Source organism: Ammospiza nelsoni, chromosome 25 (assembly GCF_027579445.1).
Source record: "Ammospiza nelsoni isolate bAmmNel1 chromosome 25, bAmmNel1.pri, whole genome shotgun sequence".
Taxonomy (NCBI): domain Eukaryota; kingdom Metazoa; phylum Chordata; class Aves; order Passeriformes; family Passerellidae; genus Ammospiza; species Ammospiza nelsoni.
This window is the reverse complement of record NC_080657.1, coordinates 6065707-6090734: the sequence shown is the minus strand read 5'-3', so window position 1 is coordinate 6090734 and position 25028 is coordinate 6065707. Positions and strand designations below refer to the sequence as shown.

The window sequence follows — 25028 nt, the reverse complement described above, 5'->3', positions numbered from 1 at the left end:
ATCCTGGGACAGCCACAGCTCCAGGATTCACCTTTTGGGCTCCTCTGGGATTTAAACACAGCAGAAACTCTGAACAAAAGGGTTGGGATCACCTCACAGGTCAAAAATTATAAGGACCAAAGTACCCCACAGCATCTCTTTGGCCGTGACCAGGAAAATTTGCCCAGCCCAACCCTCCTGCAGCCACCCAAAACAGCAGGGAAAGGCAAAATGCTCTGATGGGAAATCATAAATTCCCACCCAATGGCACCGAGATCCCGCCTGGCTCCCGAGCAGGTGGAGTTTTGCAAAGAATCAATTTTAGATTAAAAAAAGGTCAATAAACCCTGTCATGGAGCTTCCCTGGAAGGAGAGGAGACAACTTCATCCAGGAGAGGGTGGGGAACAAGCCCAGGGCTTGGTGCTTTGCTCTGCTCAGAACCTGCCACCCCACACCCACCTTGGGGTTTGTGTGAAAGAAAAAGCTCCAATGGCCAAAATGACAGAGAAAATATCAGAGGAAATCCAAAAAGGGTCCTGTAATTAACTGGGGGGTTGGGAAATGTGAGGGAGCCATCAGGATCTGTGCTTTCATCCCCAGCTGTGCCCTCACCATGCCCTGTTGTGCCTCAGTTTCCCCAACACACCTAGGGGGTCAGAGCCTCATCCCAAATCTCCTGTAGGATGGAGAAGGGAGAGGAACGACCCCATCAAGGCTGAGACTCCATTTCTCTGCCACCCCACGTGCCGTGGTGAGGTGACAGGGCTGTGCCCTGTCCCCCATGGCCACCTGGCTCTGGCAGGGCTGGGTCTGACCCAGCTGAGCTCTGCACCCCCAGGGCAGGAGCAGCCAGATGGGATCTCTTCCCCAGGTACACAAAATCCTCTCTTTCCACTACACCCGAGTGTTTGAAGTCAAAAACCATCTGCATCTTTATGCCAGAGAGAGCTCTCCCTGCCACGGGTATAAACACAACACAGAGACATCAGGGTTTTCACTAAACTGCTATTTTTACACCAAAGTCAGGTTTTTGTCTGTTTGAGCAGTGCTGGGGCAGCCTGGGGACAGGGACAGGGACATCACAGTCCCAGGGCCAGGAGTGCTCTGGCTTTGGGGCCAGGGATGGGGTAAAGGATGGCCCAGCCCTGGGGTAAAGGATAGCCCAGATTGGGGTCAGGGTTAGCCCTGGGGTAAAGGATGGCCCAGACTGGGGTCAGGAGTGCTCCAGCCATGGGGTGAGGGATGCTCCAGCCCTGGGGGCAGCCTTGGGTACCAGGGATGTCCCAGGTTTGGGATCAGGGATGTCCCAGCCCTGGGGTAAAGGATGGCCCAGATTGGGGTCAGGAGTGCTCCAGCCATGGGGACAGGGACACTCCAGCCCTGGGTACCAGGGATGTCCCAGGTTTGGGATCAGGGATATCCCACTCCTGGGGTCACATTGCTCCAGCCCTGACTCCTGGGGTGTTCCAGGGTCAGGTCAGCAATGTTCCATCCCCAGGGGCAGAAATGTCCCAGTCCTGGGGTCCAAGATGCTCCAGACCAGGATCCAGGGATGTCCCAGACATGGGATCAGGAATTCTCCATCCCTGGGGTCACAGAGGCTGTGGTTGTGGGATCAAGGACCCTCCATCCCTGGGGACAGTGACACTCCAGCCATGGATACTGGGGATGTCCCAGACTTGGGGTTAAAGATGCTCCAGCCCTGAGTTCAGGGATGTCCCAGACTCAGGATCAGGAATGCTCTACCACTGAGGTCGCAGATGCCCTGGGTAAGGGATGCTCCATCCACTGACCCTATCTGGGGTCAGAGAGGCTTTGGGTAAGGGATGCTCCATCCCTGGGGACGATGACACTCCAGCCATGGACACCAGGGATGTCCCAGACTTGGGATTCGGGATGTCCCAGTCCTGGGGTCAAAGATGCTCCAGCCCTGAGTTAGGGATGTCCCAGACTCAGGATTAGGAATGCTCCATCCCTGGGGTCACAGAGGTTCTGGGTAAGGGATTCTCCATCCCTGGGGTTGTAGAGTCCATGGATGTGGGGTCAGGGCTGCTCCAGCCCTGGGGTCAGGGACATCCTGGCCCTGGGATCAAGGATATTCCATCCCTGGGCTCAAGGCTGCTCCAGCCCTGACTCCAGGGATGTCCCAGGCCCAGGATCAGGAATTGGGGTTGTAGATGCTCTGCGGTAAGAGATGCTCCATCCTTGGGGTCATAGAGACCTTGGTTGTGGGGTCAGGGTTGCTCCAGGATGTCCCTGACCCCAGGGTCAAGGATATTCCATCCTTGGGGTCCAGGCTGCTCCAGCCCTGACTCCAGGGATGTCCCAGGCCCAGGACAGGGCTTGGAGCACCCAGGGATGGTGGGCAGGGGTGGAATGGGATGAGCTTTACATCCCCACAACCAAACCACTCTGGGATTCTGTGGTGACCTCCCCAGCCACCTCCAGGAAGAAGCACACATTTATTTAAGCAACCTTTCCCCAATTTGAAGATAATTAGCCCCCAGCTGCCATTCACCAGCAGCTCTGAGGATCCCAGGTAATGGATCGGGCTCAGGCGGCTGTTGGAGAATTGATGGATGAGTTAAAATGAGTTCCCACCATTCCTTCTCTGTTGTTATCTTATCTCTGTGCTGGGGAGAAGGGCAGCACATCACAGGATCCATCATCATCATTTCGCCTTTGTAGCTTGCAAAATTCACAATTAACAAAAAAATTTCTCTTCACTTGCTCATGTAATTTAATTAGCTTCCCATTAAACGCAGACTAAACAGCATCTATTCCCCACCAGAGCGAATAATTGTTTTCCATTCTCTTAGAAACCATCGCTGGAACTCTCTGAATTCATTAGGAAGCAGCAGTGGGAAAAGGGAGGGAAAAGCTGCAGGAAGGACAGGACGGAATGAGAGGGGAGGGGCAGGGCCGGAGCTGCCTTTGGCTGAGCCGGGATGTGCCAGGATGTGCCAGTATGTCCCAGGATGTCCCCAATGACCCCACAGGGGGTGCTGGATCCATCCCCCTGCACCCCCAGAGCTCTGGGTGCTGCATCCACCCCTCCCCTGGGAGCTCTTGGGGATGCTGGCATTGCCAAAGGGTCAAGGACCGGGATGGGGACAGGGACAGCGATGGGGACACTCCCCAGGGCCACCTCAGGGTCACTTCCAGCCCCCCGAGGCCGGGGATCAGCCCCCCCTGCCAGCCCAGCTCCGTGGAACTGTGCTGTTTATCCGGATCCCAGGAAAGATTTAATTTCCAGTGGAAATCTCTCAAGCAAATTCCTCCCTCGGAGGAATAAACCTGGTTAAGGAAACAATTTGCTCTGCGCTCAGATGAAGCTCGAACGCTTTGCTGCTGCCACGGCCCAGGGCTGGCTTGGATCTGCTGTAGATCTGCCAGGAGAGCCCTGGGCTGCCCTGGATTGACCCCAAATCCCCTCAGGTGCAGCTGGGAACCAGTGGGAGCAGGGGGACTGACCCCAAATCCCCCTTAATGCTACTGAGAAGCAGTGGAAATGGGGGAAACTGGTCCCAAGTCCCTCTGGGTGCAGCTGGGACCAGTGGGACCAGAGGAGGACTGGCCCCAACCCCCCCAGATGCTGCTGGAAACCAGTGGGAACCAGGGGGACTGGCCCCAAATCCCCCTTAATGCTACTGAGAACCAGTGGAAATGGGGGAAACTGGCCCCAAATCTCCCTGGGTGCAGCTGGGAACCAGAGGGAACAGAGGAGGACTGGCCCCAAATCGCCCAGGATGCTGCTGGGAGCAGGAACAGGGGGGACTGGCCCCAAATCCCCCTTAATGCTGTTGAGAACAAGTGGAAATGGAGGAAACTGGACCCAAATACCCCTAGGTGCATCTGGGACTAGTAGGAACAGAGAGGACTGCCCCCAAATCCCCTCAGGTGCAGCTGGGAACCAGTGGGAATAGGGAGACTGGCCCCAAATCCCCCTTAATGCTGTTGAGAACCAGTGGAAATGGGGGAATCTGGACCCAAATACCCCTAGGTGCATCTGGGAACCAGCAGGAATGAGGGGACTGGCCCCAAATCCTCCTGGATGCTGCTGGGACTAGTAAGAACAGGGGGACTGGCCCCAAATTCCCCTTAATGCTGTTGAGAACCAGTGGGAATGGGGGAAACTGGCCCCAAATCCCTCTGGATTCTCTGCTGTCCAGCACAGGGCATTGTCCTGTCCCCAAAGGGTGGTGGCAGTGCTGGCCCTGGTACTTCTGGGTGGTCAGTGCCAGCCCTGCAAGGTGGGTTCCACCCCTCCAAGGTGGGTTCCAGCTCTCCAAGGGGTGCTCTAGCTCTCCAAGGTGGGTTCCAGCTCTCTAAGTTGGGTTCCACCCCTCCATGGTGGGTTCCAGCTCTCTGTGGTGGGTTCCAGCTCTCCATGGTGGGTTCCAGCTCTCTGTGGTGGGCTCCAGCTCTCCAAGGTGGGTTCCAGCTCTCTAAGTTGGGTTCCACCCCTCCATGGTGGGTTCCAGCTCTCCATGGTGGGTTCCAGCTCTCCAAGGTGGGTTCCAGCTCTCTGTGGTGGGTTCCAGTTCTCCAAGGTGGGTTCCAGCTCTCCATGGTGGGTTCCAGTTTCTCCCAGATCAACTTCCCTCCCTCCCAGGGGCTGGGACAGGGCCCCATGGTCCCAGGGATGGGCATTGTCCAGCCCTGGCTGCAATGAGCACTGGAACCTTGAGCTGCCCCACCCTGTGTCCTTCCTCACTGCCACCAGGAACAAAGGGTTAATTTCTCATTATGAATTATTGTTTAATTCCTTGGCACTGAGGAAGGGTCACAGAGCTGGGATGGGCACAGGGCCCTGCGCTGGGTGGTCAGTGCTGGGGGCAGCGTGCCAGGGGCAGCTGGGCATGGGCAGGGAGTGCCCACAGGGCTGCCCTGCCCTGGCTCTGTCCATCCTGAGTGTGGCTCTGTCCATCCAGGGTGTGGTTCTGTCCATCCAGGTCAGGCTCTGTCCATTCTGGTTGTGATTCTGTCCATCCAGACCGGGCTCTGTCCATCCTCATCAGGTTCTGTCCATCCCGGTTCTGGTTCCATCCATCCAGCCCTGCTCTGTCCATTCAGGATATGGTTCTGTCCATCCAGGCTGGGCTCTGTCCATCCAGGTCACGTCTGTCTGTCCAGCCCTGCTCTGTCCATCCAGGTCTGGTTCCATCCATCCATCCATCCAGGCTGGGCTCTGTCCATCCAGGTCACGTCTGTCTGTCCAGCCCTGCTCTGTCCATCCAGGTCTGGTTCCATCCATCCATCCAGGCTGGGCTCTGTCCATCCAGGTCACGTCTGTCTGTCCAGCCCTGCTCTGTCCATCCAGGTCTGGTTCCATCCATCCATCCATCCAGGCTGGGCTCTGTCCATCCAGGTCACGTCTGTCTGTCCAGCCCTGCTCTGTCCATCCAGGTCTCTCCCATCCCTCTGCTCAGGGATTTGCCCTTAATCCGGATCATTTCCCGATCTGGGTCACAGCTCTGTGTCCCTCGTGCCCAGGCCAGGGGGGGGTCTGGGCACAGGGGGTGACACCCAGGGTGACACCCAGGGACCCCAGACTGGGGTATGGATCCATCCACCCCCCGCCTGGCACCAGGAGCCCCAGGACTGCCCAGCACTCAGGGCAGGGGAGCAATGACGCCCCTCCTTCAGTTCCCTGCTGGTTCCTGGGGTGGGAATTAGGAACAAAACCCTTCTTTGGTTCCTTTAAAGAAGCAGGACCCGGTAAGGGTCGGGATTGCTGTCACAGATCAGCCCCAAGGGTCTCTCCCTCTGGCACTTGGGTGTAGCTCCCAATAAACCCATAAACCCTTGGGATAATAACAGGACCTAATTAAACCCTAAATCTGTGGGACAGAGGAAGGGCCTCAGTCCTTCCTGGCACTAAAAAACCCCTAAAATAATAAAGTAAATGAATAATATATATATAATAAAATAATAAAATAAATTAATAAATCACAAGAAATAATAAAATAAAATAAAAAAATAAATTAATAATAAGAAATAATAAAATAATAAATAAAAGTAAATAAAAAAGTAATAAAAGTAAGTAAAATTTTAAAAAGTAAATAAAATAACCCTCCTGTGCCTCCAGCCCTGCCTGCCCCTCTCCAGGGAGGGCTTTGTCTGCCTGGAGCTGCTCACCCATTGGGATGTGGAGATGGATCTGCCTGAGCAGCACCTCCCTGAGGGCTCCTGTCACTCATCCACGGAGGGCAGGGACCATGGGACAGCCCAGGGGACCAGGGACAGCTCCAGGGACAGCCCCAGGGCTGCAGCAGCCATTCCCATGGGATCCTGCCTGCCATTGCCCCTGAGGCCAGGGGAAGGATGAGAAGGAGATGTGGGCAGCTGCCAGGAGCTGAAGAATCCTGGACTTGGGAGAGGGGCTGGGGACAAGGATGGAGGGACAGGAGCCAGGGAATGGCTGCCAGTGCCAGAGGGCAGGGCTGGATGGGATCTTGGCAATTGGGAATTGTTCCCTGGCAGGGTGGGCAGGGGCTGGGCTGGAATTGCCAGAGCAGCTGTGGCTGCCCCTGGAGCCCTGGCAGTGCCCAAGGCCAGGCTGGAGCTCCTGGCACAGTGGCAGGTGTCCCTGCCATGGCAAGGGTGGCATTGGGTGGGATTTAAGGTCCCTTCCCAAACCATTCCATAAGTTTGGTGATTCCACCAATGATTCCATCATTCCAGCTCAATCATTTCCTGGTTAGCTACAGGTGAGGACCTGGATTTAAAACTGGAGAACAGAAAAGTAACCAGAGTGTCTGAGGCTGGAAATGGGGCTGTGTGTGTGTTCTGTGCCACCTGTCAGAGCTGGGGCAGTTCTCTGCTGTCCTTGGGGCAGTTTTCTTCATCTCTCCCACAGCCAATCCTCCCTCCAGGAGATCTCTGCTCTCCATGGCCACTGAGTGTCCCTGCAGGGCTGATCCAATTCCAGCATCCCATGGGCAGATGCTGCGCCCAGGGCAGGAGCCAAGCATTCCTGCCTGGATGCAATCTGAGCCTGGCACAGCACAGCAGCCTTTGCCCCCTGCATTGCCAGAGGAGCAGCTTTCTGCTGCCCTGCATGGCCAGAGGGAGCCCAGGCCCATCTGCAGCAGCCCTGGAGCTGCAGAGGAAAACTCCCCCCTTGTGCAGGATCCCTGCTGCAGCAGAGCCACAGCTGGCACTGCAGGAGGGCTGAGCCCCCATGGCATGGGGCTGTGCCACCAGCCTGAGCCACAGCGTGCCAGGGCCTGCTCTCACTCTGGCAGGGTTGTTTTGCATTTTTATTTTATTTTTATTTTTCCCTAATGAAGAACTGTTATTGCTACTCCCATATCTTTGCCTGAGAGCCCCTTAATTTCGAATTTATAACAATTCAGAGGGAGGGGAGTTACATTTTCCATTCCAAGGGAGGCTCCTGCCTTCCTCAGCAGACACCAGTCCAAACTGAGACACAGAGCAATAAGCCCCAGGCACTGAGCTGTGTAAAAAAAGCCATTTATTGCAGTTTTAACTGTATCAAAAAACCTCCAAAGGAAACATGACAGGGATATACAGGCCACGTGTGGAACTGAACCAAAAGTTCTCAATTTCAAGGGATCTGGAGAAAGGTTTCACTGTCAGTGGCACAGCCAGAACGAAATTCCTTTGAGATCCAAGTTTTCCTGCCTCCCAAAGAAAGGAGAGGTGGAAAAAGCTGCCCAGTGAGATGTGGGGAGGGGACAGCCTGCACTGGGCTGTCACACCGAGCTCTGTCACCTGCTGCACTGGGAGGGGAAGCACCCAGCTCCTGCCAGGGCAGCACCCAGGCACAGATCCTGCAGCTCCTGGGGCATCACTGGATCTCCCCCATGTAGAGCCTTTTGTCACTGGATGCAGAGAGAACTGAGGGGCAAGGAAAGAAAGGAATAAAGAAATTAAAGCAATGTACAAATTAAAGCAGAATATAAAAACTGAAATAGAATATAAAAATTAGAATATGAAAACTGGAATACAATGCAAAAATTTAAAGAGTATAAAAACTGAAATAGAATGCAAAAATTAAAATAGAATATAAAAACTGAAATAGAATGCAAAAATTAAAATAGAATGTAAAAACTGAAATAGAATGCAAAAATTGAAATACAAAACCTGAAATAGAATGCAAAAATTGAAACAGAATATAAAAACCAAAATAGAATACAAAAATGAAAATAGAATATAAAAACTGAAATAAAATACAAAAATTAAAATACAAAAACTGAAATAGAATATAAAAATGAGAATATATAAAATGAAATAGAATGCGAAAATGAAAATAGAATATAAAAACTGAAATAGAATGCAAAAATTGAAATACAAAACCTGAAATAGAATGCAAAAATTGAAACAGAATATAAAAACCAAAATATAATACAAAAATGAAAATATAGAAACTGAAATAAAATACAAAAATTAAAATAGAAAAACTGAAATAGAACGCAAAAATGAAAATAGAATATAAAAACTGAAATAGAATGCAAAAATTAAAATACAAAAACTGAAATTGAATGCAAAAATTAAAATAGAATACAAAAACTGAAATATACAAAAAATTAGAATATGAAAATACAAAATTAGAATATGAAAACTGGAATAGAATGCAAAAATTAAAACAGAATATAAAAACTGAAATAGAATACAAAAAGTAAAATATGAAAACTGAAATAAATACAAAAATTCAAATACAAAACCTGAAATAGAATACAAAAATTAAAATGGAATATAAAAACTGAAAAAGAAAACAAAAATTAGAATATAAAAATTGAAATAGAATACAAAAATGACCCTAGTGGTTCGTGACCCCCCTGAGGGCACAGCCCAAACTCCTCATTTTTTTGCAAGCCGGGTCTCAGCTGCTTCCCAAGGCAGCCATGAACAGCTCTGTGTCACCGCGCCCCGGCTCTGCCAGCTCCGGGTGCCACTAGAGGGCACATGTGGCCAGGAAAGTGTCCCCAGGACAGGATTCCCTGGGAGCAGGGAAAACCCAGTGGCTCCCACCGGCCCTGAGTCACCCTGAGCCACAGCCACGGAATCCTTGAGCTTGGGGAACACCCCCGAGAGCATCAAACCCACCCGCCAGCCTGGCACCAGCCCAGGTCACCCCTGCCCAGCAGTGCCACATCCCCAGGTGCCCTGAACACCTCCAGGGATGGGGACTCCACCAGCAGGGCTGGACATGGGTCAGAAGGGCCATATTATGATGCCTTTATGGAATTATAAAATCATCAAGGCTGGAAAATCCCTCTGAGATCATCGAGTCCAACCTTTAACCCAGCCCCGTCCATGTCCCCAAGTGCCACATCCACAGGGCTTCTAAATCCCTCCAGGGATGGGGCTCCACCCCTGCCAGGCTGGACACCCTTTCCATGGGGAATTCTTCCCAAAAATCCCCCCTGAGCTGCCCTGGCCCAGCCTGAGGCCGTTCCCTCTGCTCCTGTCCCTGTTCCCTGGGGCACAGCCCGACCCCCCCGGCTGTGCCCTCCTGGCAGGAGCTGTGCAGAGCCACAAGGGCCCCCTGAGCCCCCTTTGCTCCAGGCTGAGCCCCTGCCCAGCTCCCTCAGACCCTCCTGGGGCTCCAGCCCTTCCTCTCTTCAGGGAATTCCCAAGAATGACCCAGAAGACACCAGCAGTGGTTTCATCCCTGTCCAGGAGAGCTCTGGGGGTTTCTGCACCAATTCCCAGCCCAGTGTTTGTCACCCTGCACAGCCTGGTGAGAATCCTGCAGGGATTTATGGATTAACATCACCAGGAGCTCCCAGCCAGCAGCTGCATGACTCAATGGGTTTTTAGTAAGAGTTTTTTAATTGTTATTTGTGATTGATGAGCCAAGAGGAGCTGAGCACAGGATCTCACACGCAGAGAGGAGCTCGCTCTGCTCCCCCAGCACAGCCCCAGCCCAGCAAAGCTGAGGGTACCCAGCTCCCTGCCCCTTGCTTTGCCTTTGGGGGTGACTGCTGGGAATTTCTGGCTGCTGACCAGGCCAAGGGGAGCATTTCCATGGAAACCCAGCACCCTGCAGTCCTGCCCACCCCAGGAGATGGGAATGGAGCCTGGTCCCAGCTTCAGATGGCTCTGAAAAGCCACCCTGAGCTTTGTATCAGCCAGCCCTGAATGTGGTGCCACCTCCAGAACAGGACCCAAACCCACTGCAGCCAGAGCTTCCTTTGGTGGGATTTTGAGAAGGAATTTTTCCCATTGAGGGTGGGCAGGGGCTGGCTGGAATTGCCAGAGCAGCTGTGGCTGCCCCTGGAGCCCTGGCAGTGCCCAAGGCCAGGCTGGGCATTGGGGCTGGCAGCACCTGGCACAGTGGCAGGTGTCCCTGGGCTGCAATCAGCTGCCATTGAAGATCCCTTCCCACCCAAACCACTCTGGCATTCACATTCCTGAACCAAGGATGGAAACCAGCACCAAAACCCATTGCAGCCAATGGAGAAAGGAAAGGAAAGAATGATTGCCTGGCTGGTTCCAGGTGCCCCCAGTGCCATTTGCCACAGGGGGTTTGTAGGCTGGCAAGGCCTGGTTAGAGAGGTTTGGGCTGTGCCAGGGTGCCCAGAGCAGCTGTGGCTGCCCCTGGAGCCCTGGCAGTGCCCAAGGCCAGGCTGGAGCACCTGGCACAGTGGGAAGTGTCCCTGCCATGGCAGGGGTGGCACTGGGTGGGATTTCAGGTCCCTTCCAACCCAAACTATTCTAGGATTGTGGTTTTGTGATTCTCTGATTTGCTTCCTACAGCTTTTGGGGCAGTTAGGACCCCCCAGGCTCCCAGGTGATCCATGTCCTGATGGAATCACCACACATGGTTGTACCTCTGGCATCCCAGCCATTCCCAACCTGTTCCTCATGGCCCCTGGGAAGGCAGGACAAGCCCTGGGCAGTGGCAGCCACCCGAGAGCCACCCTGCTGCCCTCTGGGTGTCCCCAGCCCAGTCCCAGAGTCCCTGTGCTCAACCCAGGGTGCCTCCACTCAAATGGAGATGAGCAAACCAGGCTCTGCCACCCCTAAACCTGATAACTGGCAATTTTGAAGTCACTTCCCAAAGGATCAGCAGCTCGGTGAGCCCTGGAGCTGCTGCCCTGGCAGGGGGGAGCACTTACTGATGGGTTCCTCAGGGTGGAAGGCCAGCTCATTGACAGAGCCAGCATGGCCAGGCAGCTTGTACAGGATCCTCCTGGAGGTGGTGTCCCACACGTACACAAACCTGCAACAGAGAGTTCCAGATTGCAATGCAAGATGTGTTCCATTACCCTCTGTATGGCAGATTGTCTTTGTCAAGTGGGCAGTTTGCCTTATCTCTCTCTTTGAGTGACCACATTCACACCTCCCTCCGGAGGAGACCCCTGCTGATAACAGCTATGGAATGTCCCTGCATGGCTGATAAGAACTACAGCATCCCATTGGGAGATGGGAGCCCAGAGGGAGGAGCCAAGCATTCCTACCCGGATAGAATCTGGAGATTCTGCAACACCAGCACGGCTTCTGCACTGCATTGCCCAGAGGAACAGCAGCTGCCTCTGCCCCTGGATCTTCAGAGGCAGAGACTGCACCTTTCTGCAGGATCCCTGCTCCAGCAGAACCAGCCCTGACACTGCAGGAGGGCTGAGCCACAATTCCAATGGCACTGCTGCCACCAGCCTGACCCACAGGGTGTCAGGTTGGGTTCTGACTCTGCCAGTGTTGGTTTAGTTCACTGCATTGCTTATTTTATCCTTTTGTTTTCTTCCCTTGTAAATAACTGTTATTTCCTGCTCCCATATTAATTTTTGCCTGAGAGCCCCTTAATTTAAAATTTATAGCAATTCAGAGGAGTAAAGAGAGTTTACATTCTCCATTTCAAGAGAGGCTCCTGCCTTAGCAGACTCCTTTCTTTCCAAACCAAGACACAGAGTCCTGCTGCTGAGGGCAGGCATGGGCCAAGGAAAATGCCCTGTGCCCCCAGGTGGTTCTGTGTCACCCTGATTTTTGATTTTCTAAACCTTCTGATGTTCACATTCTTGTAACAAACTTTCTCACACACTTTCTGTAAATAACTCATTGTTTTGCATTCTTTTATGGAGGAGGAGAAATTTGATGGCCTGTTGGTTTGTTCAGTGTCATTGGAGAGGTGGCACTGTTGTCACAGACATCTTTTCATGAAAAATCCCTTCCTTAGGAGTTTTCCTGCGAAGCTGAGAGGCCTCAGGAACAAAATGTAAACAATGATTATCTGCTGCTGTGGAATGCAACAGGTGCAGCTGTGATTGGTCTCATGTTGGTTGTTTCTAATTAATGGCCAATCACAGTGAGCTCAGACAGAGAGCCGAGACACAAACCTTTATTATGATTCTTATTCTATTCTTAGCCAGCCTTCTGATAAAACCTTTTCTTCTATTCTTTTAGTGTAGTTTTAATGTAATATATCTCATAAAATAATAAATCAGCCTTCTGAAACATGGAGTCAGATCCTCGTCTCTTCCCTCATCCTGAGACCCCTGTGAACACTGTCACAGCACTGTCACCTTTGGAAATCTGTAAATGTTGGTGTCAGAAAATAAACTTCCCTTTTCTTCACCTTGAGAGCAGCAGTGTGTGCTTGTGTTATTTTGTGTCCCATAGTGACAGCTCTGCAGCTGGAATGATCTTTGTGAGGATAAACAGGAACCTTCCAGGAGAAAAATGGAAAAATGCTGCTCTGACAGGCCCAGGAGAGGAGAGGCTGAGCAGGGAGGAATCAAGAGTGGCAAAAACCTCCCTGCCAGCAGTGCCCCTCACGGCACAGAGATGGATTTGAAAGCTGTGAGGTCAAAAAAAAATCCTTCATAGTGTAGGGACAGGGAGCAAAGCAGCACTGGGAATGCTGATCTGAGGAGGAGGAGGGGTCTCACCCTCCCGAACAGCCCCACACACTCTGTGCACATCCAGGCATGCCCTGGGCTGGCAGTGAGGAGCCCAGAGCCTCCAGCCCCTGCTGCACTGCAATCCCTGCCTGCCAGCAGCTCTAAGATGGGATTTCTTCCTGCTGTGCCACATGAGGCACTCACCAGCGTTCATCAGGGAGTGATGGGATCATGCTGAGCCCTTTGATCACCCTCTGCTGGCTCCTGCCTGAGCCCCTACTGGGTTAAGAACCCCACAGGATCCTCCCCTGGCAGCACCAGGCACAGCTCACCTTTCACACTTCTCTTAAAAACAGTTTCAGAGTCAGGGAAACTGAGCCCAAAACCCCAAAATCCCAGTGTGTGCTGTGGGGAGCTCTGCTGGGACCTGTCCCAGGAGCTGTCAGAGCCCTGAGCTCCAGCAGCACCTGCAAAAAGAACCAAAAGTGACCCAAACTCCAGGAAAACCTGCCCAGAACAGGGCTCAGCCTGGCCACAGGGATCCAGGCAGGAGCTGCTCTCCCAGGGCAGGGATTGCTGCTCTCCCAAAAGAGGAGCTGCTCTCCCAGGGTAGGATTCCTGCTCTCCATGGCAGGAGCTGCTCTCCCGAAGGCAGGAATTGCTGCTCTCTCCAGGGCAGGAATTGCTGCTCTCCCAAGGCAGGAGCTGTTCTCCCCCCCAGGGCAGGAATTGCTGCTCTCCCTCCAAGGCAGAAGCTGCTCTCCCAGGGCAGGGATTCCTGCTCTCTAAGGCAGGAATTGCTGCTCTCCCCTCCAGGGCAGGAATCCTTGCTCTCCCCAGGGCAGGAGCTGCTCTCCAAAGGCAGGAATTGCTGTTCTCCCAGGGCAGGAGCTGCTCTCCCAGAGCAGGAATTGCTGCTCTCCCCACCCCTCAGGGCAGGAATTGCTGCTCTCCCCACCCCTCAGGGCAGGGATTGCTGCTCTCCCCCCCAAGGCAGGGATTCCTGCTCTTCCAGGGCAGGGATTCTTGCTCTCGAAGGCAGGAATTGCTCCTCTCCCCACCAGGGCAGGAATCCTTGCTCTCCCCAGGTAGGAATTGCTGCTCTCAAAGGCAGAAAGGCAGGAATTGCTGCTCTCCCCACCAAGGCAGGAATCCTTGCTCTCCCCAAGTAGGAACTGCTGCTCCCCCAAGGCAAGAATTGCTGCCCTCTCCCCCAGGGCAAAGAGCTGCTCTCTCCCAAAGCAGGAGCTGTTCTCCCCAGGTAGAGATTGCTGCTCTCCCAGGGCAGGAATTGCTCCTCTTCCCCCCAGGGCAGGGATCCCTGCTCTCCCCAGGTAGGAATTCTCCCTCCCCACTCAGAGCCCAGCAGGGCTGGGGCAGTCACAGCTCCAGCTCATGCTGGGACAGCTGCCCCACTAAATCTGGACAGGGAGAGCTCAAGTTCTGCCTCTGTGCTATCAGAAGCTCATTAATCAGTTGATTACTGCTGCTCCATGGCCTGGCCCCTGGCCTGCAGGAATTCCTGTCTCCTTGGCACTGGTTTTGGGCCTGGATTTGCTCCAGGGGACATTGGTGTCCTTCACAGGGACCTTCAGACCCTGCTCTGCTTCCTCCCTGTGCCCTTTCACTCCTCAGCTCACTTTACAGAATCTTTCATTTACAAGTCTGAGATGTGCCAATTGATTTTTTCTCCTTAATTAAAGGAGGAGTCATTAATGATCTCTGAAATCCCACCGAGCAGGGATTTAACCAGGATTTGTGCTCCTCATCCTCCAACCCCACACACAGACCCTGCTCAAAGACCCCCCAAGTTTCTGCCAGGACACCCAGGGGTCCAAGCCAGTGGCAAAGATGTCCCTGTCACCTGCTGGGGATCCTGTGGTGGGACAGGGCAGAGCCTCAGCCAGCTTTTGACAATAATAACCAGATTTTACAACAGTCAGATGCTCCTCCACAGAGCCCAAAGCAGCAGAAACACATCCTTGCTCAGGGAAATGAGGAAAACTCCTGAGGGCTGTTTGGGATTTCCCACCTCTACACACAGCCCTGAGCTTGGAGAATGCTGCAAATCCATCAGGGCTGCTGGGAACACAGGAATGCAGTGGCACTCACCTGTCAGCAGAGCCCCCTGCAATTTTGCTGCCATCTGGGGACCAGGAGCACCTCAGAAGGTTCTAAAACAAAAGAAAATGCACAGACCTATTTAGTTTCCCCCTTTTCCTTGAACTAAAATCACCACGAGACTTTAACCAGCACCACTTTAATGATCTCCCTTGGAAGATGAGATGGTAATTACAGATTTTATTTCATTGCTGGAAACAGCCAGTGCCTTGTTATTTTACATAAAGTAGATGGTAAGTGTAGAAACCACTTCATTTACAACTAATTACAAAAGAACTGAGCAAAGAAATCTTGTTACTGAGGCTTTAATTGGAACCCACTTTGTGGATTCATCTTTCTTTGAGTTCTTATTAAAGCCTTTCTGGCCTAAGCTTGAATTGAAAAAAAACAATTCAGAGGAAAGTTGATAGCAGAGGGAATTGAACAGGAGTGGAGCACGCTCAGAATTGAACAAGGAGTGGAGCACACTCAGAATTGAACAAGGAGTGGAGCACACTCACCTTCTCAAAATTATGAACATTTCCCTGGAAAATCTTCACACATCTCTCCTTGGGGGCAAAGGGCCTCACGTCCCAGATCCGAACTGCAGCAGAAGGAGGGACAGAGGCTGAGGGGGACAGGGACAGGCAACCCTGGCAAAGCCCCCATGCCCAGGACAGGCTCCCTGACCCCTCACTCCCCAGAGGCCATGGGGAACCAGCAGCTTCTCCTGCAGGAGGCTTTGCAATGTGGAAATACAAAAACTTCCCAAGCTGTCATCCCAAAATGGAGCCCAGCTCCTCACAAGGGGCTTTTCCTCACCCTGCCACATCCCATGGGCACAGCCCTGATGGGCTCAGCCTCACGGAGGGACACAGGGACAGCAGGGTGGCAACTGGGCTGTCACTCCTGCTGAGGGGACACAGCCAGGTCACCTTGACATGAGCCAGAGTGCACGGATCACCTGTGCCATGGCTCTTGTCCCCAGTGTCCTCCAGGAGCTGGGCTGTCACTTCTGCTGAGGGGACAAACCTGTGCCATGGCTCTTGTCCCCAGTGTCCTGCAGGATAACCTGTGCCATCGCTCTCATTCTCAATGTCCTGCAGGGGCTGAGCTGTCACTTCTTCTGAGGGGACAAATCTGTGACATTGCTCTTGTCCCCAGGCCCTGCAGGATAACCTATGCTATGGCTCCTGTCCCCAGTGTCCTGCAGGACAACCTGTGCCATGGCTCCTGTCCCCAGGCCCTGCAGGACAACCTGTGCCATGGCTCCCTGCAGGATAACCTATGCCATGGCTCTTGTCCCCAGGCCCTGCAGGACAACCTGTGCCATGGCTCTTGTCCCCAGGCCCTGCAGGACAACCTGTGCCATGGCTCTTGTCCCCATTTCCCTCCCAGCTGGGACAAATGCCCTGAGGCAGCTGCTCTCCCCTCAAGGACCCAAATTCAGGGTTCAGCTCTGGAGCCCAGCTCCCTGCAGCCCAGCCCAGCTCAGCTGTGCCAGGATGAGCAGGCAGAGGTGTCCCTGGAGCTCAGCAGGCTGTACCTGTGTTGTCCATGGCGTTGGAGAGCAGGTAGGAGCCCTCAGAGCTGAGGCTCAGGCCTGTCACCGAGTCAGCGTGGCCCCGCATGGTGTACGTGAGCTTGTTCTGCCGCAGGTCCCACACCTGGCACACAAACCACAAACACATAAACACAGAAACACACAAACAAACACACAAACAAACACACAAACAAACACACAAACAAACACACAAACAAACACACAAACAAAGCCAGCAGTGCTGGAGATTGATGGGTGTCACAGACATATTTTATAAAAATCCTTTCCTTAGGATTTTTTCTCCTGAGAAGCTGAGAGGCCGCAGAAATTAAATGTAAACAATGGTTATCTGCTGCTGTGGAATGCAACAGGTGCATCTGGGATTGGTCTCATGTGGTTGTTTTTAATTAATGGCCAATCACAGTCCAGGTGTCTCGGACTCTCTGGTCAGTCACAAGATTTTATTATCATTCAATTCCTTTCAAGCCTTCTGATGAAATCCTTTCTTGTATTCTTTTAGTATAGTTTTAATATATCAATTTCATAATATAATATAGTATAATATAGTACAGTATAATATAGTATAGTATAGTATAATATAGTACAGTATAATATAGTATAGTATAGTATACTATAATATAGTATAGTATAGTATACTATAATATAGTATAGTATAATATACTATAATATAGTATAGTATAATATACTATAATATAGTATAGTATAATATACTATAATATACTATAATATACTATAATATAATATACTATAATATACTATAATATACTATAATATACTATAATATACTATAATATACTATACTATAATATAATATAATATAATATAATATAATATAATATAATATAATATAATATAATATAATATAATATAATATATCAGCCTTCTGAAACATGGAGTCAAGATTCTCATCTCTTCCCTCGTCCTGGGACCCCTGTGAACACCACCACAGATGGGAGTTGTGGGCAAATGGGATTTGTGCCTTAGATTGGTAACTGAGGTGTTCAAAGTCCAAGGAGTTATGTGGCAGCAACCCCACACACATGACCCAGGGAATGGCTGCCAGTGCCAGAGGGCAGGGCTGGATGGGAGATTGGGAATTGTTCCCTGGCAGGGTGGGCAGGGGCTGGGCTGGAATTGCCAGAGCAGCTGTGGCTGCCCCTGGAGCCCTGGCAGTGCCCAAGGCCAGGCTGGGCATTGGGGCTGGCAGCACCTGGCACAGTGGCAGGTGTCCCTGCCATGGCAGGGGTGGCACTGGGTGGGGTTTCATTCTTTCCATCCAAACCACTCCATGATTCTATGGAATCATGAGGCTGGAAGTTTATGGGTTTCTGGAAGGACAGAATTTACCTTTCAAAACATTTCTAAGTGGATCCGTTCAATGTCCAAGGAGTTCAACGCCAGAACCCCAGGCCTGCAGAATTCCTCCTGAACTGGCCCCAAAATCCCCCAAATGCCCCTGGCACAGAGCAGGAACTCCCCAGTTCCCAGTTCCAGGCTGTTCTTCCCAAAGAGGGCAGTGGGAGCAGCTCTGGTGGTAGTGGCACACTGAGCACTGGCTGTGACAAGCTGGGGACAGCTCTGGCAGGCTGAGGACAGCTCTGGTGGCAGTGCCACACTGAGCACTGGCTATGACAAACTTGAGACAGCTCTGGTGGCAGTGTCACGTTAAGCTATGGCTGTGACAGGCTGGGGACAGCTCTGTCAGGCTGATGACAGCTTTGGTGGCAGTACCACACTGGGCACTGCCAGCTGCCTGGCTGTGACAGACTGGGGACAGCTCTGGCAGGCTGGAGACAGCTCTGGTGGCAGTGTCACATTGAGCTATGGCTGTGACAGGCTGGGGACAGCTCTGGTGGCAGTGCCACACCAAGCTCTGGCTGTGACAGGCTGATGACAGCTCGGGTGGCAGTGCCACACTTGAGCTCTGCCTGTGACAGGCTGGGGACAGCTCTGGTGGCAGTGTCACGTTGAGCACTGCCTGTGACAGGCTGAGGACAGCTCTGGTGGCAGTGCCACACCAAGCTCTGCCTGTGACAAGATGGGGACAGGCTGGAGAGGGGCTGATGACAGCTCGGGTGGCAGTGCCACACTTGAGCTCTGCCTATGACAGGTTGGGGACAGCTCTGGCAGGCTGAGGGCAGTTTTGGTGGCAGTGTCACACTGAGCACTGCCTGTGACAGGTTGGGGACAGGCTGAGGCCATGGGGACAGGCTGAGCCCTGCAGCCCCAGGGCAATCAGCTGAATGAACGCTGAGCTCACTGGTAAATGAGAACTTTCCACAGCATCAGGTGCCAGGGCAGCTGCCAACTGGGCCAGAGGGCACACAGGGGACGTCACCATGTCCTCCTCAGCTTACCTCACACATGGCTCTGGCCCAGGCTGCCAGCACTGCCAGCATTCCAGCCTGGCTCTGCAGTGACAGCAGTGCTGGGACACCCGAGTGCCACGCTGTCCCTGCCAGGCTGTCCCTGCCAGGCTGTCACAGCTCCCTGCCACTTTACTGGCTGGGATGGACACAGCAGGCCCAGGGGGGTTGGGGATGTAAAATTCAGCAGGTGGCACCCACAGCTGTCCTTGACCACCACAAGGTGTGACAGGAGGGAAAGGGACACAGGGTCCTACCTTGATGTCATTGTCGATGCCTCCAGAGATGATCTGGTCACTGGTGTCATTGAAGGTGACAGCCAGGACCTGGTAGGTGTTCTGGAATGTCTGGACAGCAGCTTTTTTCCTGATGTCCCACAGCTGGAAAGAAATGGTGGCACTTGTAAGAGGTGGGCACAGATATTTAACAACAAAATCATTGCAGAGATATTGGCAGAGACTCAGCCTGCTCTCCTGAAATCCCTTTGTGGGTCTCATAAAAAACATCAGATGTGGAGATCTTTATAAAAAACATTGAATTTGCTGTGTCTGGAGCACAGGAATGAAGGGAAGGAAGAAGAGGCCAGCAGAGATTTCAGGAGAGAGAAAAAGGAGCCAGTACAGGAGATAACAGCAGAAAGAAGGAGCCAGCCCAGATTTCAGAAGAGTCTTCTCATGCTTTGCTAATCCAGAAAGAAACTCTGGTCTCTGATTTTCTGTCCAGAAAGAATTCCTGGGGCACCTGCAGGGATGGGCACTGCAAACCTCCCTGGGCAGCTCCTGCCAAGGCCTGAGCCCCCTTTCCAGGGGGAAATTCCTGCTGTGCCCACCCTGAGCTGCCCTGGCCCAGCCTGAGGCCGTTCCCTCTGCTCCTGTCCCTGTTCCCAGCCCCCACAGCTGTCCCCTCCTGGCAGGAGCAGTGCAGATCCAGAGCAGCAGAAAAATCCCAGCTGAGCAGCTCAACCTTCCCCAGCCCCCTGAGAAGTACAGAAAAAAAGAGAGCAGTGAAATTTGCTGTCACATTTTTGACTCTAACTCGAGAGTGATAATGCAACTTGTAAGAAAAAGCTGAATTCAGCTCAGATAAATGGGAAGATCCTAAAACTTTTCCACCTTTTTTTCTGCAGGTTTTGCCCAGGGCACACATGTGGGGCATCCACATTTTTTGGAAAAATCCCTTTGCCCAGGATTTTTCTCTTGGGAAGCTGAGAAGCCTCAGAGAAAAGGAAAACAATTCTTATCTCATTTGCTTCTCCTGTGTTGTGCTCATGTGGAATGTGTTTGGAGATTGTTTACCCACAGGTGATTGTTCCATTGGATTCTGCTGGGAGTTGTTTTCACTCTTTGGCCAATCAGGGCTAAGCTGTGTCAGGACTCTGGAGAGAGCCAGGAGTTTTCATTATTATCTTTTTAGCATTTAGTACTTACTAAATCCTTTCTGTATTCTTTAGTATAGTTTAGTAGGGCATTCTTTAATATAATATAGTATCATAAAATAATAAATTAGCCTTGTGAGAACATGGAGTCAGATTCATCATTCCTTCCTTTGTCAGGGCACCCACAAACCCAGCACACACTGACCTTGACAGTGCCGTCATCGCTGCCGGTGCAGACGAGCTGGGGTCCCCTCCGGGCAGGGTAGCAGGAGTTGACAAAGGACGTGTGGCCCTTGAGCCTCTTGACCCTCTCTCCCGTCTCACTGTCCCACACAGCCACGGTTTTGTCCGTGGATGCTGAGAAGAGCATGCTGCAGGCAACAACCACAGTGAGGGCTCTGCTCCCTTCCCATCTCTCTTTACCTGTGTCCTGGATTGCCAAGCAAATTGTATCCCTTTGCCATCTCTATGGCAGTTGTCTCCTGTTCATGGGCAGCTTTCCTTATCTCTTCCACACCCACTCCTCCTGCTGCTAACAGCTATGGAATGTCCCTGCATGGCTGATAAGAACTACAGCATCCCATTGGGAGATGGGAGCCCAGAGGGAGGAGCCAAGCATTCCTACCCGGATAGAATCTGGAGATTCTGCAACACCAGCACGGCTTCTGCACTGCATTGCCCAGAGGAACAGCAGCTGCCTCTGCCCCTGGATCTTCAGAGGCAGAGACTGCACCTTTCTGCAGGATCCCTGCTCCAGCAGAACCAGCCCTGACACTGCAGGAGGGCTGAGCCACAATTCCAATGGCACTGCTGCCACCAGCCTGACCCACAGGGTGTCAGGTTGGGTTCTGACTCTGGCACTGTTGGTTTAGTTCACTGCATTGTTTATTTTATCCTTTTTTTTTTTCCTTCCCTATTAAAGAACTGTTATTTCTTGCTCCCATATTTTTGCCTGAGAGCCCCTTAATTTAAAATTTATAGCAGTTTGGAGAGAAGGGGAAGATTTACATTTTCCATTTCAGGGCAGGCTCCTGCCTTAGCAGACACCTGGCTTTCCAAACTAAGACAAAAAGTAACGAGATGGAGAAGTGGTGTTTTGGAGGAGCCTGAAACACTGACTGACACTGGAACAGCTGCACAGACAAACTCCCCTCAATCCCTGCTGGAAATTGGTTTTCTTCCTCCTCAAGCAGCATCGGGGATAAGCACAGCTCAGCAAAGCTCAGCAGTGATGGTGAAACAGCCTTTTAAATTAACCAGTATCTCACTTGGTCTCTCTCCCGCTCCCCTGTGACCCCACACAAACTTCCCTCTGCTCCCCAAAACTGCATCAATGGCACTGGGTGGTCACAGCTGCCCCCAGATCCTTTGCCCACACTACAAGGACTTGGTGTCCATGGAGTGAGCAAGGACAACAATCCCAGAATCACTGAGGTGGGAAAAGAGCTCCAAGGACATCGAGTCCCAGCTGATGCCACCTTGTCCCCGGCCCAGAGCTCTGAGTGCCACCTCCAGGAATTGCTGGGGCACCTGCAGGGATGGGCACTGCAAAGCTCCCTGGGCAGCCCCTGGCAAGGCCTGAGCCCCCTTTGCATGGGGAAATTCCTGCTGTGCCCACCCTGAGCTGCCCTGGCCCAGCCTGAGGCCGTTCCCTCTGCTCCTGTCCCTGTTCCCTGGGGCACAGCCCGACCCCCCCGGCTGTGCCCTCCTGGCAGGAGCTGTGCAGAGCCACAAGGGCCCCTGAGCCTCCTTTGCTCCAGGCTGAGCCCCTGCCCAGCTCCCTCAGCCCCTCCTGGGGCTCCAGCCCTGTTCCCTGAGCAGCACAGAGCCCCTGCCCTCACCTGCCATCCGTGTTGTAGTGCAGCTCCATGACAGCCCCGCTGTGTCCCTTCAGGGTGGCAAAGTTGTCACAGTCCCCATAGACGTTCCAGAGCACTGGGGGACACCAAGGGACAGGTGAGCACAGGAAAGGCACAGGAACAGCCTGTGCTGTGCATGGAGCTGATCTTTGGGGCTCAGCAAAGTGCAGGATGGACCATCCCCAGTGCTGAGCCCCAGCTGGGACATTCACAGCAGTGACAAAGCATCAGGTGAGCCCCAGGGTACAGGAGATTCAGGGATCTTGGTTAAGGTGAATTTATTAAGAAAAATTATAATCTTTGCTTCAACAAGCCTAAGCACCAAAACCTGCATTTCTGCAGACCTCTGGAAGCATCAAAACCTGCATTTCTGCAGACCTCTGGAAGCTGTGTGACAGGGACACAGGGCTATCACAGCCTGCCCCAGCTGTAGGAAATGGAAAGTTAAAACTGCCACAGACACTGAAGGGTTTGATTTGCAGCCTTGGAAGGAGCTTGGATTGATGTGAAAATAAAGTATGCAGACATTAAGTAGAAAAATCATAAACTCATGCTTCTATAGTTATAAATAAGAATATGCTTTAAGCAAGTGAGAAACTGTACTGATAAAATGGTGAAAGGTTTATAATGTAAGGGTGTAATTGTATAGAATGATTTAAATTATTCTATACAATTACACCCTTGCATTATAAACCTATAGCTTACCATCTTATCAGCTATAACCTCTTATATCAAAGATTATAATTTTTTACATGTTATAACAGAAGTATGTGTGCACATGCAATAACAGCCTATTGGTTAAAGTATATTATAAATGAAATTATTCTATAAAATTACACCCTTACATTGTAAACCTATAGCTTACCATCTTATCAGCTATAACCTCTTATAGCAAAGATTCTAATTTTTTGCATGTTATAACAGAAGTATATGTGTGTATATGAATTACAGCCTATTGGTTAAAGTATCTTCATTGCAGTAAAATTAAGTAAAGGTGACAGGTTAAAAAAGCAAAACATTCTCTGTGGTGACTGTCCACAAAGTTAGAAAGTTATTTACTGTCCTGTAACAAAGAATTTGTGACTATCCTGAGCTATGGCCACTGCCTGCTGTCTCAAAACCTCCCAGCCTCTGATGCTGATGTTTATTTAAACAATAAATGGGTTTTAACCTGATTTTAGTCCCATCCCTTCAATTAGTGCAACAACAATAACACCACAAGGCACATTTCCAGCCCCAGCAGGATGGCACTGCCAGAGGAGCTGGGAAAAGCCTCCTGGGGAAGCAATTCACCCCCAGGAGCAGGGGAGGCTGAGCTGAAACCCCTCAGCAGCAGGGCCTGAGCCTGGGGACAGCAGTGCCACTCACAGATGAGCCTGTCGAAGCCAGCTGAGGCCAGGGTGTTGCCATTGGGGTGGAACTTGCAGCAGTAAACCTCCCCCTCGTGTCCTGAGAGCAGCATGATGGGGGCCTGCAGCGAGGAGCAGCGTGGGGGACCCTGGGGGACAGAGGGGACACCGTGAGGGGACAAGGGACAAGGGCAGGGGACGGCCAGCCTGCCACCCCTGCTGAGCATCTTTACCTTCCCACCAGAATCCCAGCATTACTGAGGCTAGAAAAGAGCTCCAAGGTCACCAAGTCCATCCTGTGCCCCATCCCCATCCTGTCCCCAGCCCAGGGCACTGAGTGCCACATTCAGGAATTCCTTGGGCACCTCCATGGATGGGCACTGCAAACCTCCTTGGGCAGCCCCTGCCAAGGCCAGAGCCCCCTGTCCATGCAGAAATTTTCCCCCCAATATGGAAAATTGAGATTTTAAGGATTTTCACGGCTCCTGTTCTGTTGTTGGTGTGAGGGGTTTGGAGCTGTGGGGAACAGGAAATGTTCCCTGCCAGAAGGGGCTGGGGCAGGGACACCTCTGCTGCTGGGCTTGCACTGGATGGATATTCCCTTGTGGGAAAAGCCTTTGGGATTCTGGTGTTCAGGATGCAGAGATGAGGTGGGAAAAGAGCTCCAAGGACATCGAGTCCCAGCTGATGCCACCTTGTCCCCAGCCCAGAGCTCTGAGTGCCACCTCCAGGAATTGCTGGGGCACCTGCAGGGATGGGCACTGCAAAGCTCCCTGGGCAGCCCCTGGCAAAGCCTGAGCCCCCTTTGCATGGGGAAATTCCTGCTGTGCCCACCCTGAGCTGCCCTGGCCCAGCCTGAGGCCGTTCCCTCTGCTCCTGTCCCTGTTCCCTGGGGCACAGCCCGACCCCCCCGGCTGTGCCCTCCTGGCAGGAGCTGTGCAGAGCCACAAGGGCCCCCTGAGCCTCCTTTGCTCCAGGCTGAGCCCCTGCCCAGCTCCCTCAGCCTCTCCTGGGGCTCCAGCCCGTTCCCCATACCCCGGACCCGCTCCGAGGGGCTCAGACCCTCACTCAGCACCGGAGGTGCCTCAGCAGTGTCCAATCAAACCGCCTCGTGGCTTTCCCTCCTCCTGGAGCGACCCGCAGCCCTCTCCCCTCAGCTCTCCACCCTACTGGGATCTCCTCCCACCCTCCCCTCACGTTCCCCCGTTACCGCCTGCAGCAGAGCCCCGGCCGCCGGCTGCCCCCCAGCGCCACCCGTGCCCGGCGCCCCCGGCACGTCATGGCGGGGCCGCTTGGCGGGCACGGGGACGAGCGGGAGGTCGGGGCCGGGCGCGGGGGCGGCTCCGGGGGCGGCGGGGCCCGGGGGGGCGCCGGGTGCGGGGCCGGGGCCAGGCCCGGGGCCCGGGACCTTCCGCTTCTGCTGCTCGATCATGGCGGCCGCCGGGCCCCGCCCCCCGGGCCGCATTGGCCGCCGCCGCCGCGCCCGCCGCGCTGATTGGCGGAGCGCCCTGGATGTTCCGCCCCCCGACACAGTGCCGGCACGCCGAGGATAGAGCGGGGAGCGCGGCGCCTTCTGGCGCGCCTGGCTTTGATTGGTGGAGAGCGGGCGCTGGGTAGCATGGG

At 52.8% G+C, this 25028-nt stretch overlaps 1 protein-coding gene across 1 annotated transcript; it reads right to left on the bottom strand.

Moving 5' to 3' along the window:
- Positions 1 to 7443: 7443 nt before the first annotated feature.
- Positions 7444 to 24837, bottom strand: SNRNP40 (small nuclear ribonucleoprotein U5 subunit 40). The gene is made up of 10 exons (XM_059488654.1): positions 24616 to 24837; positions 23425 to 23554; positions 22039 to 22132; positions 20403 to 20568; positions 19080 to 19202; positions 16439 to 16559; positions 15414 to 15496; positions 14905 to 14966; positions 11074 to 11177; positions 7444 to 7846 (listed from the first exon to the last, which is right to left on the bottom strand). Exons 1-10 carry the CDS (start codon positions 24835 to 24837, stop codon positions 7797 to 7799), a joined length of 1155 nt encoding a protein of 384 aa, XP_059344637.1. The 3' UTR covers positions 7444 to 7796.
- Positions 24838 to 25028: the final 191 nt, after the last annotated feature.

Coding starts and splice junctions, on each gene's coding strand:
- SNRNP40 (XM_059488654.1), bottom strand. CDS start 24,837: ATGATCGAGCAGCAGAAGCGGAAGGTCCCGGGCCCCGGGCCTGGCCCC. Junction 19,203..20,402: donor GCGATGACGGCACTGTCAAG/GTCAGTGTGTGC, acceptor ATTTCTTTCCAG/CTGTGGGACATCAGGAAAAA. Junction 11,178..14,904: donor GCAGGGGGCTCTGCTGACAG/GTGAGTGCCACT, acceptor TCTCTGTTGCAG/GTTTGTGTACGTGTGGGACA.